Source organism: Neoarius graeffei, chromosome 28 (assembly GCF_027579695.1).
Source record: "Neoarius graeffei isolate fNeoGra1 chromosome 28, fNeoGra1.pri, whole genome shotgun sequence".
Lineage (NCBI taxonomy): Eukaryota > Metazoa > Chordata > Actinopteri > Siluriformes > Ariidae > Neoarius > Neoarius graeffei.
In genome coordinates, this window is record NC_083596.1 from 50,004,480 (window position 1) to 50,020,504 (window position 16,025).

At 43.7% G+C, this 16,025-nt stretch overlaps 2 protein-coding genes across 2 annotated transcripts; one reads left to right on the forward strand and one right to left on the reverse strand.

Moving 5' to 3' along the window:
• The first annotated feature begins 540 nt into the window (after positions 1-540).
• Positions 541-11,577, forward strand: radx (RPA1 related single stranded DNA binding protein). The gene is made up of 15 exons (XM_060913320.1): positions 541-1,311; positions 3,942-4,084; positions 4,189-4,381; positions 4,460-4,568; positions 4,789-4,889; positions 4,995-5,114; positions 5,346-5,447; positions 5,525-5,695; positions 7,869-8,038; positions 8,145-8,275; positions 8,732-8,779; positions 9,039-9,115; positions 10,539-10,832; positions 10,903-11,058; positions 11,237-11,577. The coding sequence occupies exons 1-15, from the start codon at positions 750-752 to the stop codon at positions 11,374-11,376; spliced, it is 2,517 nt and encodes an 838-aa protein (XP_060769303.1). The 5' UTR covers positions 541-749; the 3' UTR covers positions 11,377-11,577.
• A 318-nt stretch (positions 11,578-11,895) lies between these two features.
• Positions 11,896-14,970, reverse strand: apool (apolipoprotein O-like). The gene is made up of 9 exons (XM_060913321.1): positions 14,891-14,970; positions 14,002-14,103; positions 13,764-13,883; positions 13,371-13,425; positions 13,181-13,279; positions 12,981-13,072; positions 12,803-12,901; positions 12,446-12,704; positions 11,896-12,190 (listed from the first exon to the last, which is right to left on the reverse strand). The coding sequence occupies exons 1-9, from the start codon at positions 14,900-14,902 to the stop codon at positions 12,102-12,104; spliced, it is 927 nt and encodes a 308-aa protein (XP_060769304.1). The 5' UTR covers positions 14,903-14,970; the 3' UTR covers positions 11,896-12,101.
• Between the last annotated feature and the right edge of the window lie 1,055 nt (positions 14,971-16,025).

Here is a 16,025-nt window from a genome sequence, read left to right on the forward strand (position 1 = left end):
GCTGTCGTCTCACAGCAAGAAGGTCCGGGTTCGAGCCTCGTGGCCGGCGAGGGCCTTTCTGTGCGGAGTTTGCATGTTCTCCCCGTGTCCGCGTGGGTTTCCTCCGGGTGCTCCGGTTTCCCCCACAGTCCAAAGACATGCAGGTTAGGTTAACTGGTGACTCTAAATTGACCGTAGGTGTGAATGTGAGTGTGAATGGTTGTCTGTGTCTATGTGTCAGCCCTGTGATGACCTGGCGACTTGTCCAGGGTGTACCCCGCCTTTCGCCCGTAGTCAGCTGGGATAGGCTCCAGCTTGCCTGCAACCCTGTAGAACAGGATAAGCGGCTAGAGATAATGAGATGAGATGAGAATTTATTAAAATAGCTCAGAGGGGGAAAATTATTTTTTTTTTTTTACCGTAAAATGACCTCTGTGTTTGTATTTAATTCCGCTTCCTGTAGGTGGCAGCATTGCGGAGTTTTAGCACCTCCCAGTTCCTGCATTGAACGCACGAAGAAGAGACAAAACTCTTCGGCGCTAATAAAACCCGGAAGTAAGCAATCTGTTTTTCGTCATAGCTGAGTTCAGAAGCTGCGTTTATATTACCTTTAGTGAGTCAGTAACTAAACGTGAAATATATATATATATTTTTATTTTGTTTGTTGAATAATATGTGAGATGAAATAATTAAAAGCAGTGATAAGAGGAGTCAGTCTATTAGCGGCGAGCAGTGAGTAGAACCCTGTAAGCTCATGTTTTCGGGGCTGGATGGCGAACCGAGCCCCTCCCGAGTGCGAGTCGGAGTTGTTGAGTGCTTTAGAGCAGCTCGGTTCGTCCCGGACGCTCCGCTTCATCCCCGTCACTCCGCTGCGCGTCGCCGTGCTCGCGCTTGACCGTTATCTGGCCGGCGCGCGCGCCGCTCCCGACAGTTACAGCTACGACATCACGGTGACGGACGGGAAGTGGCGCGTGAAGTGCTGCCTGGCGCCGGGACTGAACCGCGCGGTCCAGGTCAACGCGCTCCGCTGCGGCTCGTGCGCTCTGATCGCGCGCTTGTCGCTTGTTTACGATGAGACGCGCTTCCGGCAGAGCTGTGTGTGGATAGAGGAGGCGCGATTCGATTCCTCCGGTCCCGATATTCTGCTCGCGATAAAAGACCCGGACGCGATTGGTTGGTGGACGCACGATCGTGTCGGTTCCTCCGTGATGGCTCTCACAGATGTTCCTCTGCAGAACAACAGGAAACACTATTTATCGCTGTGGAACAACGAAGATCCGCACGGTGCTGTGTGGCGTGCCTACGCTCCTCCACCGGATGTAGTGATCGACGGTAAAGAAAGTTTCTCATTATAACCCCATCTGCTGCCCTGCACTATGTATTGGCACCCCTCTGGGCCAGGCCCTGGGCAGACACACCCCCGAGGCCCCACCCCCGCCTGTTGTCAGCTGCGCTCAGCAAATTCACCCCCTCAGACGTGCCTATCTAACTATCCCAGCTGACTACGGGCGAAAGGCGGGGTACACCCTGGACAAGTCGCCAGGTCATCACAGGGCTGACACATAGACACAGACAACCATTCACACTCACATTCACACCTACGGTCAATTTAGAGTCACCAGTTAACCTAACCTGCATGTCTTTGGACTGTGGGGGAAACCGGAGCACCCGGAGGAAACCCACGGGGAGAACATGCAAACTCCGCACAGAAAGGCCCTCGCCAGCCACGGGGCTCGAACCCGGACCTTCTTGCTGTGAGACGACAGCGCTAACCGCTACACCACCGTGCCGCCAATTAGAAGTACTATTGAACGATAAAACTTTATATCCATCAACACTTATTTAATCGAGAAAAAGCAATGGTGAAATAGGCAACTGCATGGTGAAAAAATCCATCAGACATCACGGTTAACAAGTCTGGTTAACTAAAGTTTAGCCTCAAGAAGCCTTTGAATGAGTGAGTCAATGAACAACATGTCGAGAACATAACCGAGGCCTACAACAGTTTCTTTAGTATTCAGAGCAAGAACATTCATTTGGTATACAACCGTTCATTTTCATTTTGGAATCCAGGCGACTTTTAACTTGTGAAAACAAAGAGCGATAACAAAGAAAAATATCTCGCTTCTCAGAAATAAGTCTCAAAATGTTAGGCTATGTGAAACATTTCATCCTTTCACACACGTAATGTCCCAAACAGCAGCGGCACACAGCTTTGCGCATTCAGTTTGACAGCCATGGGTCAACTTACAAGGGCACTTTCCTACTTTTCTAGAAAGCGAAGTCATTAAATCATTGAACTCATGCTGGCGTAGCGTGTGAAGACATGGTGAACAGTGATCATATTGACAATGACGGGTGATTTATGCGACAGGACAAGGTGGGCTTCCTTACAGGTGGCGGAATGCATCAAAAATGTTATCAGTATGATCAAAACTTCTGAAAATATCGTTTCATATTTTCCGATCTCGCTACCTCCGAGGCCCCCTAGTGGCCGAGGCCCTGGGCAGCTGCCCATGAAGCCCATTAGGATAACGCGTCCTTGTCCATCAGGGGTGAGGGTAGTATCTCACTGGGCTGCGACAGCTTGCGAACATCATTCGCGAGAGAGTTTCAAAAGTGTCTTGAAACATTCGCGGGGCTTCTCAATTTCCTCGCACGAGTCGCAAAGTGTCGCTCCATCACTGAAATTTTGAACATGTTCAAAAAAATTAGTGCGACTAAATTTCTCTCAAAATAGCTGCAAATGTGTCGCTGGTGTCGCAAAGCTGTCGCAAACCCTTCTCAAGTCAGTTTCCGTGAGGCTTCCTCTACACCAGGGGTGGGCAATTATTTTTTCCATGGGGCCGCATGAGAAACAGAAAATTTTGTGGAGGGCCGGGCCAAAAGGCTGAACTAAATTCTGCATAATATTAATTGTATTTCTTTATATAAAGCAGTAAATAACAACATTTGTTTTTACAAGCTGCTAAGACTGGTAAGAGTATGGAAAAAACGAGGTTGCCTTACAAAAAATGTCATTTATTCAATCAAATTTCCCAAAACAATGGTTGTTAAAATGTGAACGTTTGTACTTTTTTTTTTCAGTCACATTCACCCCAAAACACAATAAAGACATCACAATATTGTCTTTCTACTCCAAATATCAAGCAAGATACATCATATTATAATAATGATGCCCACATTTGTAGTCTAATCACTTCATTTGGTGTTTTTCAGTTTTTCGGATCTGCTCTCCACAAACTAAACACACGGCTTTATCTCTGACTTCAGTAAATAAATACTTAGCAGTCTGTGTTTTGTTGAAAGCCCTGCATTCGCTATCTACCTTTCTTCTTTTTGCGGACATTTTGGGGGCTAAAGTCTTCTTGTGACCTGCTCGCAACAACGTCGATTCGGTGTAGGTATCAGATCTACAGATCGGCTCGGGCTCCGGCGCCTGCTGGTGACGTCACACTATGTGATTGGCTGGACCGTTTGAAGGATGACGTACAAGTTTGTGGTTGGTCTGGACAAATTACGGAAGTAGTTATCGCGGGATTAGGTTTCGTGGGATTTCATGTCATGTTCATGTCGCGTGAATTGCGTTTTTGTTGAACACAACTTCAAAATAAAAGCAATGCACATTCAGTCCATGCATGAGGTAAAATTAGAAAATATGTGTATTTTGTAATTTCTAATTAACCTTACGCGGGCCGGTCAGAATGAACCAAAGGGCCGGATGCGGGCCGCGGGTCTGCTCTACATCCCTGCCTGCCAAGGGAAAGCCGGGCTGCGACAGCCTGCAACTAATTGGAGCCACAGCAATTACGCTAAAATATGCGAATATAAATTCAGTTTTATTCCAAGTGAAAATTGTCGCTAATTCGCATATTTTATCTCAGTTGTTGTCTCTCCAACTAGTCGCAGGCTGTCGCAGCCCAGTGAGATACTGGCTTAAAGGAATCTCTCTCTGTCTGCAGTGTCTAAGATTTCTCTTCTAAGAGATTCGGAGGTGTTCTTGACATCATACAGACAGCCGTTTCCTCTGCTGGTCCGAGTGCTGCACAGATCTCGTTTAAGGTACTACGGAAAACCTGGACAAAACATTGACTTCCCCTTTCAGGTGAAGAACGGAAATAAAAATCGCGCGTAGACATTTTTTAAAACTTCATTGAGATGTGAAAAGTGTAACGGCAGTTAATGGGAGTCGACGTGTGTGTGTTTCAGGCATATTTTGAGGTGGCTGATCAGAGCGGTGTCATGTCCATGGTCCTGTGGAACGAGCTGTGTCCAGAGTGGTATCAGCAGCTGGTTGTGGGTTCAGTTCTCTACCTGCAGAATTACACACTGAAACGCAGCTACCAGAACCGCTCCAGACCTCAGCTCAGCACACTGCCTCTCATATCCTTCAGCTCCACAGGTAGGAACCACCTGTCTGATCCTCAAACGCAATGACATCGGACCACTGAACACCAAATGGTGTGTTTCTGTGCGACAGAGATCTGCCTGAACCCTCACAGCCCATCAGCCGTCATCACTGTGATTCCTCCTAAAAGTGTTCAGCCGCAGTGGAGCTTACCTGAGGTCACCTACAATTTCTCTACCAGGTACACACACGCGCGTGAGAGACTGCTCTTCAGACCAGTTAAAAAAAAAAAAAGCTGAAATTGTACTCACACACTGAACTGTACTTAAATTCTGTTATTAGTGTAAAATCATTTGTTTATTGTATCAGTAATGGTTTCCTTTAATTTATTGTACAGTGTATATAAAAGCTTTACATTTACATCTGATAGTGTTTCATTCCACTTTGGTTCCTTTTGTCAGATCTGAAGTCCAGAGCCTGGCCAGTAACCAGGCGTGTGACATCATCGGCCTGGTGACGTACGTCAGTCGCGTTGAGCGAATCAGAAACAGAGGAAATACAGGTACGAGTTTTGATCGGACAAAGCACACGACGCTTTCATAGACTCGGAGTGGACATGTGCTGTAAATGTGCTTTGTATGTCTTTACACGTGTGTGTGTGTTGCAGCCCCCGAGAAGTTCTGGACATACCGGTGGGTTCATGCAGTGGACGGAACCTCGGACTCTCCCTTTATCCTGGAGATTTTTGCCTCCTCTCAGCCTGAGGTCTTTAACGGCATCTGTCCCAGTGAGAGTTTACCCCACACTTACACACTTCTGTTCAACACTATGACAGCACACTGTAACAATTCACTGCAATAATGGGCTGGATATCACACTGTTATGTCGTGCTGCGATTAGTTACATTGCACTGCAATCACGCACTGTTGCATCACAATGCACTACAGGGCAAAAATGGAGTGCATTAGCTCTCCATTTTTGTTCATCATTTTTCTTCATTCTCTCTCTCCCCCCACAGTGACCTATCTTGTGTGTACTCACATGCGTGTGTGTCGGGAGACGGGTTCAGGTTCAGCTCTTTATCTGACCAGCAGCGCAGAGACTCAGCTCTTCATCACAGGTGATCAGTGTTCAGACTGACCACTGCAGCCAGTGACGCGATCTGAACAGAGTAAAAGATGGTGTGTGTGTGTTCAGGTGGTCACAGGAAGCAGCCTTACGTGTCTGATCCGAAGGTCAAAGCCTTCATCCAGTGGACGAAGACTCTGAAGGACAGTGTAGTACTGAGGAAGACCACAGTGGGGGGGCAGTACTGTTATCCCCCTCCCCCAGCCACCTTCACACCGAATACCACCAGCGGCAGAGCAAGTAAGAGATACACCATGTTCTGTCACTCGCCATGTGCTGCTTATGCATGCTAATGAGCAGATTATAACAGCAGAGCTGAGATTAAGAGACGTCCAGCGAGAAAGCAAATTCTCACAGGCTAATGTAGCGAACAAAATTTTCCTAGAAGTAAACAAATTCTGAAATTTTGTGAAATACAGTGGGGCAAAAAAGTATTTAGTCAGTCACCAATTGTGCAAGTTCTCCCACTTAAAAAGATAAGAGGCCTGTAATTTTCATCATAGGTACACTTCAACTATGAGAGACAAAATGAGGAAAAAAAAAATCCAGAAAATATCACAGTCTGATTTTTAAAGAATTTATTTGCAAATTATGGTGGAAAATAAGTATTTGGTCAATAACAAAAGTTCATCTCAGTACTTTGTTATATACCCTTTGTTGGCAATGACAGAGGTCAAACGTTTTCTGTAAGTCTTCACAAGGTTTTCACACACTTGCTGGTATTTTGGCCCATTCCTCCATGCAGATCTCCTCTAGAGCAGTGATGTTTTGGGGCTGTTGCTGGGCAACACGGACTTTCAACTCCCTCCAAAGATTTTCTATGGGGTTGAGATCTGGAGACTGGCTAGGCCACTCCAGGACCTTGAAATGCTTCTTACAAAGCCACTCCTTCGTTGCCCAGGCGGTGTGTTTGGGATCATTGTCATGCTGAAAGACCCAGCCACGTTTCATCTTCAGTGCCCTTGCTGATGGAAGGAGGTTTTCACTCAAAATCTCACGATACATGGCCCCATTCATTCTTTCCTTTACACGGATCAGTCGTCCTGGTCCCTTTGCAGAAAAACAGCCCCAAAGCATGATGTTTCCACCCCCATGCTTCACAGTAGGTATGGTGTTCTTTGGATGCAACTCAGCATTCTTTCTCCTCCAAACACGACAAGTTGAGTTTTTACCAAAAAGTTCTATTTTGGTTTCATCTGACCATATGACATTCTCCCAATCCTCTTCTGGATCATCCAAATGCTCTCTAGCAAACTTCAGACGGGCCTGGACATGTACTGGCTTAAGCAGGGGGACACGTCTGGCACTGCAGGATTTGAGTCCCTGGCGGCGTAGTGTGTTACTGATGGTAGCCTTTGTTACTTTGGTCCCAGCTCTCTGCAGGTCATTCACTAGGTCCCCCCCGTGTGGTTCTGGGATTTTTGCTCACCGTTCTTGTGATCATTTTGACCCCACGGGGTGAGATCTTGCGTGGAGCCCCAGATCAAGGGAGATTATCAGTGGTCTTGTATGTCTTCCATTTTCTAATAATTGCTCCCACAGTTGATTTCTTCACACCAAGCTGCTTACCTATTGCAGATTCAGTCTTCCCAGCCTGGTGCAGGTCTATAATTTTGTTTCTGGTGTCCTTTGACAGCTCTTTGGTCTTGGCCATAGTGGAGTTTGGAGTGTGACTGTTTGAGGTTGTGGACAGGTGTCTTTTATACTGATAACGAGTTCAAACAGGTGCCATTAATACAGGTAACGAGTGGAGGACAGAGGAGCCTCTTAAAGAAGTAGTTACAGGTCTGTGAGAGCAAGAAATCTTGCTTGTTTGTAGGTGACCAAATACTTATTTTACCGAGGAATTTACCAATTAATTCATTAAAAATCCTACAGTGTGATTTCCTGGATTCTTTCCTCCATTCTGTCTCTCATAGTTGAAGTGTACCTATGATGAAAATTACAGGCCTCTCTCATCTTTTTAAGTGGGAGAACTTGCACAATTGGTGGCTGACTAAATACTTTTTTTGCCCCACTGTAGTAGCAAGGAGGTACAAATTTAAGTTTAACATGAATCCAAGTCATTATCCATGTCAAATACAGATTCCTGTTAAAAATTCCACCATCAGATGCTTTGGGGGGTGGATCAAACTTTCTTTCACTTTGTACTGTGATGATAAACAAACCCACCATTTCGTGTAGAATGATAGCAAACGTGATTCTGGTTATTCAAGATGGCATATAAAGTATGATTCATGTTTATAGATTACACTGGATTAGATTCGACTCGCACCATGTGCTGAACCACATCAGGATTGATAAGTTTGGGTGACGACGTTGATGAAATGGGGGAAATTTCTGGAAAAGTGTTTTAATTTACATGAAGTATTAAGGGGGGGGACTTATTTTTAATAGTGTGTGTGTGGTGTAGATGAAGGAGCGGCTCCATCGTTAATGGCTGTAGGGGACCTACGGAGGGAGCTCGAGGGTCTGCAGTACCGAGAACACAAGAGGGTGGCAGTCCAGGGGCACATCACTGCTGTGCAGTACCACCGGTGGCCACCTGAGGCGCCACACACCACACCTCAGACTGCACAGCAGGTCTGTGTTTAACTTTCATACATTTATTACGAAAATAGATCACTCCCTGACAGTGAAGGTCAAAAGTTGACTTTTTTTTTTTCCCCTTTTGTTTATTTGTTGACAGGTGGAATGTGACTCAGTGGGTGTGGCCAAAGGCTCCGCATTTTCCTTTCCTATAAGACCGCAACAGCAAAGTGAGGTGTCTTCGGCACGAAGTAACGCCAGAATTTCTCCTAAGCGGAGGAGAGTTGAGCAGTGAGTGAATTAGTTTTTTGTCAGGTTTTCTTTAATCTGGTTGTGCTTTTTGAGAAATGTTCTAATGTATTGGTATTGATGTTTCTTATTTCAGTATATTATTTTATGATGTGAATTTTATTGAAATCGTTCTCATGTCTTTTGAATATGCTCCAGTTTTGCACGATTAATAGAGATTTATTTAAAAGGTTTTTTTGCATTCTCAGGATTTTTACTAGGATAACCTTTATTCAGGTTTCAACATGGAATACTAGGAAAAATATACAGTATTGGCCACGCCCACTCTGACACCTCAGAAGTTTTTTTTTTCCCTTATTACATTCTATTTTTATATAAATTCAGTTTTATTTTTTAAATATAAGTATAGTAACAGCACACCATGTTTAATATTAATCTCCACGTTAACTGGCAGTAGTGTGTGCATTGTCTTTTCTGTTTGTGTGCGTTTATAATCAGAGGAGTGCAGAGGCAGTCCTGGACCAGAACGAAGCGGGAGTTAGAAAAGTAAGCAGTAAAATTCATCAAAATGCAGTGAATTGGAAAATAAAAGTTTCATTTATATTGAAACTGAAAGATGACTGCGTCTGATATTCAGGAATTTGGGGAGGTTTTTTTAATATATATATATATATATATATATATATATATATATATATATATATATATATATATAAATTTTTTTTTTTTTTTTTTTTTTTTTATACTTGTCTAGTTTTAATCATGACTTCTGGCTTCTGGTCACTTCCTGTTTTTCTCCCCTCAGACAGATCAATCCAGCAGATTTTCATAAGGATCAAGAGGACAGTGAAGGACCTTCCACACCGTCGCCTCAACCTACAGGTACCACTTCACATGATCATTTGAATATGAGGCTGAATCCGAACTCCTGTACGTCATCATCCGTAGGGCGTCTGAATACTCAGTAGGCATTTAATAGTCTTTGAACGGAACCCAGATCTACTACATCTGTAGTATGCAAACGTAGCACACCGCAACACAATCCCAGAAGTCAGCTGAAGCCTCTGAAGAAGAACAATTCCTCTGGGAAAAATAAAGACTGCGGACTGAATCAGAAGCATTTTAAACATTTCTGCCCTTGTGGAAATAACTGTTTTTACATTTTCACAGTACATATGGGTGTACATCCTGTCTGAACAGGTAAGATGGGAGCAGGGTACGCCTGAATTGTGTCCTTAGGCAGCTGGGCCATAGAAGGTTCACGCTGCATGCTGCACGCTACACGCGTGTAAAGAAAAGTGGACAAACGTAGCATGACTTGCTCTGGGCCATAGAACGGCGTTCACGCTGCACACTTCACGCGTGAAGCGTGAAATGAACATGCACACTTTTTTCTAGGCGTGAAGATGGAAATTCCAGTCAATGCATGCGGTCACCGCCGCGCCAGCCAATCAGAACGGGTCTAGGGAGATAACTCTATGCTTTCAGGGGAAAACTTCAGAAAAAATATAATTGAATGGTATAATTGAAAAATAGTTCTTCATCGGGATTGTCAAGCAGATTATAGAATGTTCGGTGAAATTCACCACGGGTTTCTCTCAGAAGGAAGTGTTCTCGGCTCCAAATTCTGTTCCTTTTTCTCTTCCTCTGTCTCAGTAAAAGCAGAATGAGGCAATCGTTGTCATCCGAAGAGTCCATATTGTTGGTTACTCGGTCAAAGTAGAACAGACGCAACACGTGAACATCCAAGCATGAAGTTTAATGGCCCAGGGTCCGGTTCTTCACGTGAACGTGTAGCGTGCAGCATGCAGCGTGAACCTTCTATGGCCCAGCTGCCTTACTCCTCGCTCACTTACTCATAGAACATGCTACAGTAATGATCGGGTCATGGCTACTGAACCAACATTAGTACATACTGAGTAAGTATTCGGATTCAGCCTTCGAGTTGACTGCACACCGCTGCTGGATTCCAATTGGTCAGAAGATATTGATTCATTTCCAATAACAGCAGCCCTGACTGTACTGCAGCTTTCCTGTGCACTCGGACTCGTGCCGTTACTATGGTAACGGCTCATTCACAGGGCGTTCCCGTGAATGTTAAACGTAACTATAAATTCGATAAATGAAACATTTCTCATGAGCAAATTGCTGTGATATAAGAGGAATAAAACACCTTGCTGTGAAAAGACAACTGTTAGATTCAAGGTGATAACCGGGACTTCACCACAGCATGACACCAGGTGCTTTATTCCTTCCATGTCAAACGTTATTTGCACAATAATGGTTGGTTGACCTTGTTTCCCAGACACCAGTGAGACAGGAAGCACCCCCGACACACAACAGTCTCCCAGTCGCCCTGTTGCATCATGGGAGAGCAGCGTGTGGCCGTTACTGAAGCAGGACGTCACGGACCACGTGCGCTGCGCCTCTCTGGATCGTCAAAGCGTTCCGGAAAAATTTCGTTTCGACGACCAAGACATCATCCTACACAGGATCAATCTCAGCCCTGCGAAGTGGAGCCCAGAACTTCCCTTAGACACCGACTTGGACACGCACACTCCCGTAAACTTCCCAGGATACTTCACGCTCACGTTACTGGGTACGAGACACGGATCCTACACGTTTGTTACGATTTTTATGAGAAACTGAATTCTCTCTTTTTCTCTCAGGGTTAAATCAGCAGGCAGCAGTTGACTCCTCCTTCCTCCCTGTGTTTTGTCCTGAGGATCCGCGAGCAGCTGGGACGTCCTATGATCTCCATGACAACACGCTGATGTCATGCCTTTCAACAGGTCATGTGTGCGCTCAGGCCAACTTTTCACCAGGTGTGCATGAGTGTCTTTCACTTGCGCTCCATCTCAGACACCTGATTTTTGATTTCAGGCCAGAAAAAGAAAATTGTAAATCTTTCAGTTGAAACTGACCAGGCACTGTTTAATCAGGTTTAGTTCATTCATTTCCATACCCCCCAAAAAACCCTTCCTTCCTTCCTTCTCCCCACAGAGACATTATTGAGCTCCACCTCGGCTCTGGAGGACGAGCGGGTGGTGTGCGTGTTGGACGCGTGTCTGCTGGGTGAGAACCAGCTCGAGATCGTCTGCTCTAAAGTGTACAGGACAGCAGATGTCCTCTCTCCTGTGTAAAGCAAATCCACACGCATGTTGTGGGTATACATCAATCATCAGTAGTGTTTTTCTTTTCTTTCAGCCTTTTACTAAAGGGAGTATAAATTATTTTTGGAATTCAAAGGGAGTGATCCAGTTCACTCATTTCTACTGAGGCTTTTCTTGTAAAATAACACTGTTCGATTCAAAACTGAATAAACGTTCAGGTGTGTCAGTGTGCTTATCAAATCATCTCTGAATTTGTTAAATCAAACCATACATATTAAGTTTATTCCTTAACGGATTAAAAAAAAAAAAAAAAAAATCGCATGAATATCCACGTATGCTTTTTTTTTTTGGGTACACACAAAATACATCCCAAGCTTCTACAGAAGAGATCATGTAGCATTTTATATGGAACAAGTTTACTACCTTTTTACTGGGAGTTTTTTTTGTTTCTAAAATCTGAGATGTTCTCAGCATTAAGTAGCAATGGCCTGATTTATATTTAACAATGGACAGGAACGAGAGTCGAAAAGAAAATATGAAGATGCAACATTGAGTGGTATGCTTTATAAAGCTTCACATCAAAAAGGTGTTCAATCTTCAAACATGTTCTCATTTGCTTGTTTTTTTTTTTAAATAAATGTAACCTGAGGACAGCTCTGGATATTGAAAATCTTTCTGGTACGTCTTAAACCAGAACTCCAAATTGTTCCTCTTTACTATCCGTTCTCATTCTCTGGTTGGTTGGGTTTTCTGTTTTATGCCCGTGTGCTGTACAAGTCGGCGTCTTCAGGATGAGCCTGTCCGTGATCTGATAAAGCTGGGTCAGGAAGGAACTGTGGCTTCTCTGCAACAGCAAAATAATTTTAAAAAAAAAGTGTTAGTGTTAAATAGATACAAGACACATTCTCAGCATAAAAAAACCTCTAGACTCATCAACCAACAAATCCCGAGTGTGATATGTTACCTCGGGCCTGTTAGGGGGAAAATACCAAAGGGTGTGGTTTTCCCAGCATGAAGGATTGTTCTTGGTAAGCAGCCCCATCTAAAGAAGTCTAAGAGGGTGTGATTACTTCTACAACGGGGGAGTGCTGGGCCTCACCTTTGACGGGAGGACCGGTTGTGATCTCTTTCAGTGATGTGGTTTCCTCAGCAACCAGGTGAGCAGCAGATTCAAGCAAATTTTCAACAACTGATGAGGTGGAAGTGATGTCTCCAGCTGGAGAAGGTTCTGCAGATGCAGCCTCAGGTGGAGTCATTTCAGGGGCAAATTCTTGTATAACTGAGGCAGCCTCGGGCAAGGAGGACACCTTTTCTTGTGGTTCGTCATCAGCGTGAGGGACAAGCTCTTCTGATGCATGCTGCACGTTCAACAAGAAGGAAAACATTTCTTTCCATTTATGAACCCTGCTTAGGCCCATGTATGTTATGTTCTGTACATCTGCATACAATCAGATACCTTCAGACTTGTGTCAGGAACGATGCCTTCCTCTTTGGGTTTGGATTTAAACAAAGAGGCAACCAAAGAACCGGCAGCAGACACTTTCTGACCGGTCACCTACAGAGAAAGTAACAGTTAGAGAACACAGGACCAGTTTCAAAATAATGGCTGCATTTTGACAGTGTATCTACGCTACCTTTACAAGTCTGACAGTATGCATGGGGTAGCACACAGCAGCGCCAACAGTTACCAGCGTCAGAGAAACACCGATTCGCTTTAGCCGAGAGCCTGAAACCCCCCCACACACACAAGCACCAGACAGTTAATGATAAAGCATCTTTTCAAACAAGTTGCTCTTCAGAACCTGACTGTTTTCTTTTTCAGTGAATCACTTACCTTTGCGTGCCAGGATGAGGCCAGCCAATCCAGACACAGTGATTATCCCAACTCTGGGCAGGAAGCCAGGAGGTGGGTCCCTTAGGAAATTATACGTGTCTGATGTCACCGAAAGATCAAGAATCAATCAAAAGGTCATACTGTAGGCCCATACTGTATCCATGTGCTTATAGAGACACAGAACACTCACCTTGTCCAGTTTGGTATAAAGACGTAACGCCGACTTTGACTGAGGTGCAAGTATTCTGTATTTTAAAAAAAAAGTGTAGACACAAATTTAACGTCAGCAAGTTTTAATTCAACGCTCAGGAATCTTGAGGACCCTCTAAAAGCCATTCATATAAACAAGAGGTCTGTTCTACCATCCCATAATGCTTATCTAAGTACAAATAGGATTCAGTTACTCCATCTATCCTGAGGACATTTTCCAGAAGTCCGGAATGTCATTACTGTATATCATCAGGAAGAATGTAAGCATCCATGATGCTCAGCCACACACTCATGGATCATCACTGTTTATAAATCCAAAGAGCGATGATTGGTTGTTTTATAAAGGACATGATCTCCCCAGCTTGGTGTTCACCTCGACAGCTCTGACGCAAGACTGAAGCTTTCCTCTCATCAGCCCGAAGCTTGTCTGCAGGCGTCCTGGTTTCTCCTCCACATACCGTAGTGCTGTTGGCTCTGTGCTGTAGATCGACAACTACAGAGGAAGAAGGAAGGAAGATCGAGACATCCCACTCAATCACATTACTGTCAGAAGACAACGAAACAGAATAGGAAGATGTGGGTGTGTGCACACGTATCAGTGCATCTCTCACCTCGTGTGGTGAAATCTGTTTGTCCGTCTTTTCCTCAGGCGTGGCATAAACTCGGAACGAGGCCAAACCCAAAGCAGCTGGTACCACGGCCAACTTCACCACCTCACGATTAAACACACACACAAAATGGAAGTATGTTTTTTGAAAGCTTAAATGTTCTGATCCAGATTTATTTCTGAATTAATAAAATCAATTATAGCTTAACAGTGACTAACATTTCAATGCATTAAAAATCACCTTCTTAATAAATCCAAAGTGTACCACTGATTTATTGGTATTTATATATATATATATATATATATATATATATATATATATATAGTTTCGAACTTTTAGCTTGACAGTGTTCATGTGGCATCATTTTCCAATAAAATCTTTAATCTTAAAACACTTATTTTATGGAATATTAATGAAACAAACCCATAAGAGAGCTTTAAAACTGAACAGGTGTTAGTGTATTTACTTAGGAAGACAGCACTTGTTATTAAATGTTTATTATTTTATTACTGGAACATGTTAAGTTCTCTAAATTTAATTTAACTGACTGTAAGTTGACTTTTTTAATGTTAAGCTGATAAAGAAAGCCGCAAATTGATATTCCTGTTGACAAGTGTGTTGTTATTCATACTACTCCTACTACTCCTACTGCTGAGTACGCTGAGGAGGTCAGACCCCTACAGTGGCGCATGCGCGGTTTCGCACACTATGTAGTGCGCTAGTACGCTACTTCAGGAACGGAATATTCTCCGCTCGCCGTCTCTGACAAACAACTTGAGAATTTTTTTAACACGTACACAAATAAAATCTCAAATTTTAAGATGATAATAGTTTTCTAATTAATGCTTTAAAAAAACCCTTAAGAAAAATTATACTCCGTGCAGAAACTCACCTTGGCCGCCATGTTGCCGTTCCCCTCTCACACTGTCTCTACGGAAGCCCGAGAGGGTCAGCACGGGTCAGAGAGAAACGCGAAACAAAAATCCCTGGAAATCCAATATGGCGCCCAAGAAGGAGTCACTAATTCAGTTCAGAGTGTTTTTCAAACTAAAGGACAGAACCGGTGTTTGTTCAGCTAGAACCATGTCGGATACGAATTTAATGGAAAACAGAAAAGAAAGTTAGACAGTGTTTAAAATGAGCTAAAGATTTGAAATGATTCGATTTTGCCAAAATCTCAAGCTGGACCTCAGTTCTTGGATGACTTTTTTTTTTTTTGTAGATGTTGATTTTAATATTCTGCTTCTCCTTCTTTCGGCTGTTCCTGTTAGGGGGTCAGCACAGTAGATAATGCTCCCTCTATCTCCTCCTGTCACACCGACCATCCTTATGTCCTCCTTCACCACATCCATAAGTCTCATCTTTGGTCTTCCTCTTTTCCTTCTACCTGGTAACTCCATCTCCAGCACTCTTTGTCCAATATATCCTGGATAGCTCCTCTGTACATGTCCAAATCATCTCAATCTTGCCTCTCTTACTTAATAAACTGGTCAGAAGGGCTGGCTCAGTCTTGGACTGTCCTCTGGACTCCATTGAGGAGGTGGGTGAGAGGAGGATGTTAGCCAAGCTGACCTCAATCATGGATAACCCCTCTCACCCCCTACATGAGGCTGTGGGGGCTTTAAGCAGCTCGTTTAGTCATAGACTGCTACACCCACGGTGTAAGAAGGAGAGATACCGCAGGTCATTCATACCTGCTGCTGTCAGACTGTAGAACCAATAACCTGTTTGTCGTTTAATTTACACTACTTCACCACTACTACCTCTGCCATCTCTCATCGATGCAATTATTATGTGCAATAATATAGGCCCTAAACTATTTTTATGCATACTTTATATAATTATTTATGTATATATGTGTGTATACAGAGTCTACCTGTAATGTGCAATTTTTCAGAGCCTCTCAATAAGGCAATTTTTCTAGACTTTTTCACGGTAGATAATGCAAATAGCCCTCTGTATTTAATCCTTCGTTTGTCTAATTTTTATTTCAGTTTTATTTGTTATCTGTTTGACATTTTCTTGCT

Excerpts from the sequence above, each read along its gene's own strand:
- radx (XM_060913320.1), top strand. The coding sequence starts at position 750 with ATGGCGAACCGAGCCCCTCCCGAGTGCGAGTCGGAGTTGTTGAGTGCT. Across the intron at positions 8,276-8,731 it reads AAGCGGAGGAGAGTTGAGCA|AGGAGTGCAGAGGCAGTCCT; the intron begins GTGAGTGAATTA and ends GTTTATAATCAG. Across the intron at positions 10,833-10,902 it reads CTTCACGCTCACGTTACTGG|GGTTAAATCAGCAGGCAGCA; the intron begins GTACGAGACACG and ends TTTTTCTCTCAG.
- apool (XM_060913321.1), bottom strand. Across the intron at positions 13,426-13,763 it reads CTTGCGTCAGAGCTGTCGAG|AATACTTGCACCTCAGTCAA; the intron begins GTGAACACCAAG and ends TTTAAAATACAG. Across the intron at positions 12,191-12,445 it reads AACCGGTCCTCCCGTCAAAG|AGAAGCCACAGTTCCTTCCT; the intron begins GTGAGGCCCAGC and ends TTGCTGTTGCAG.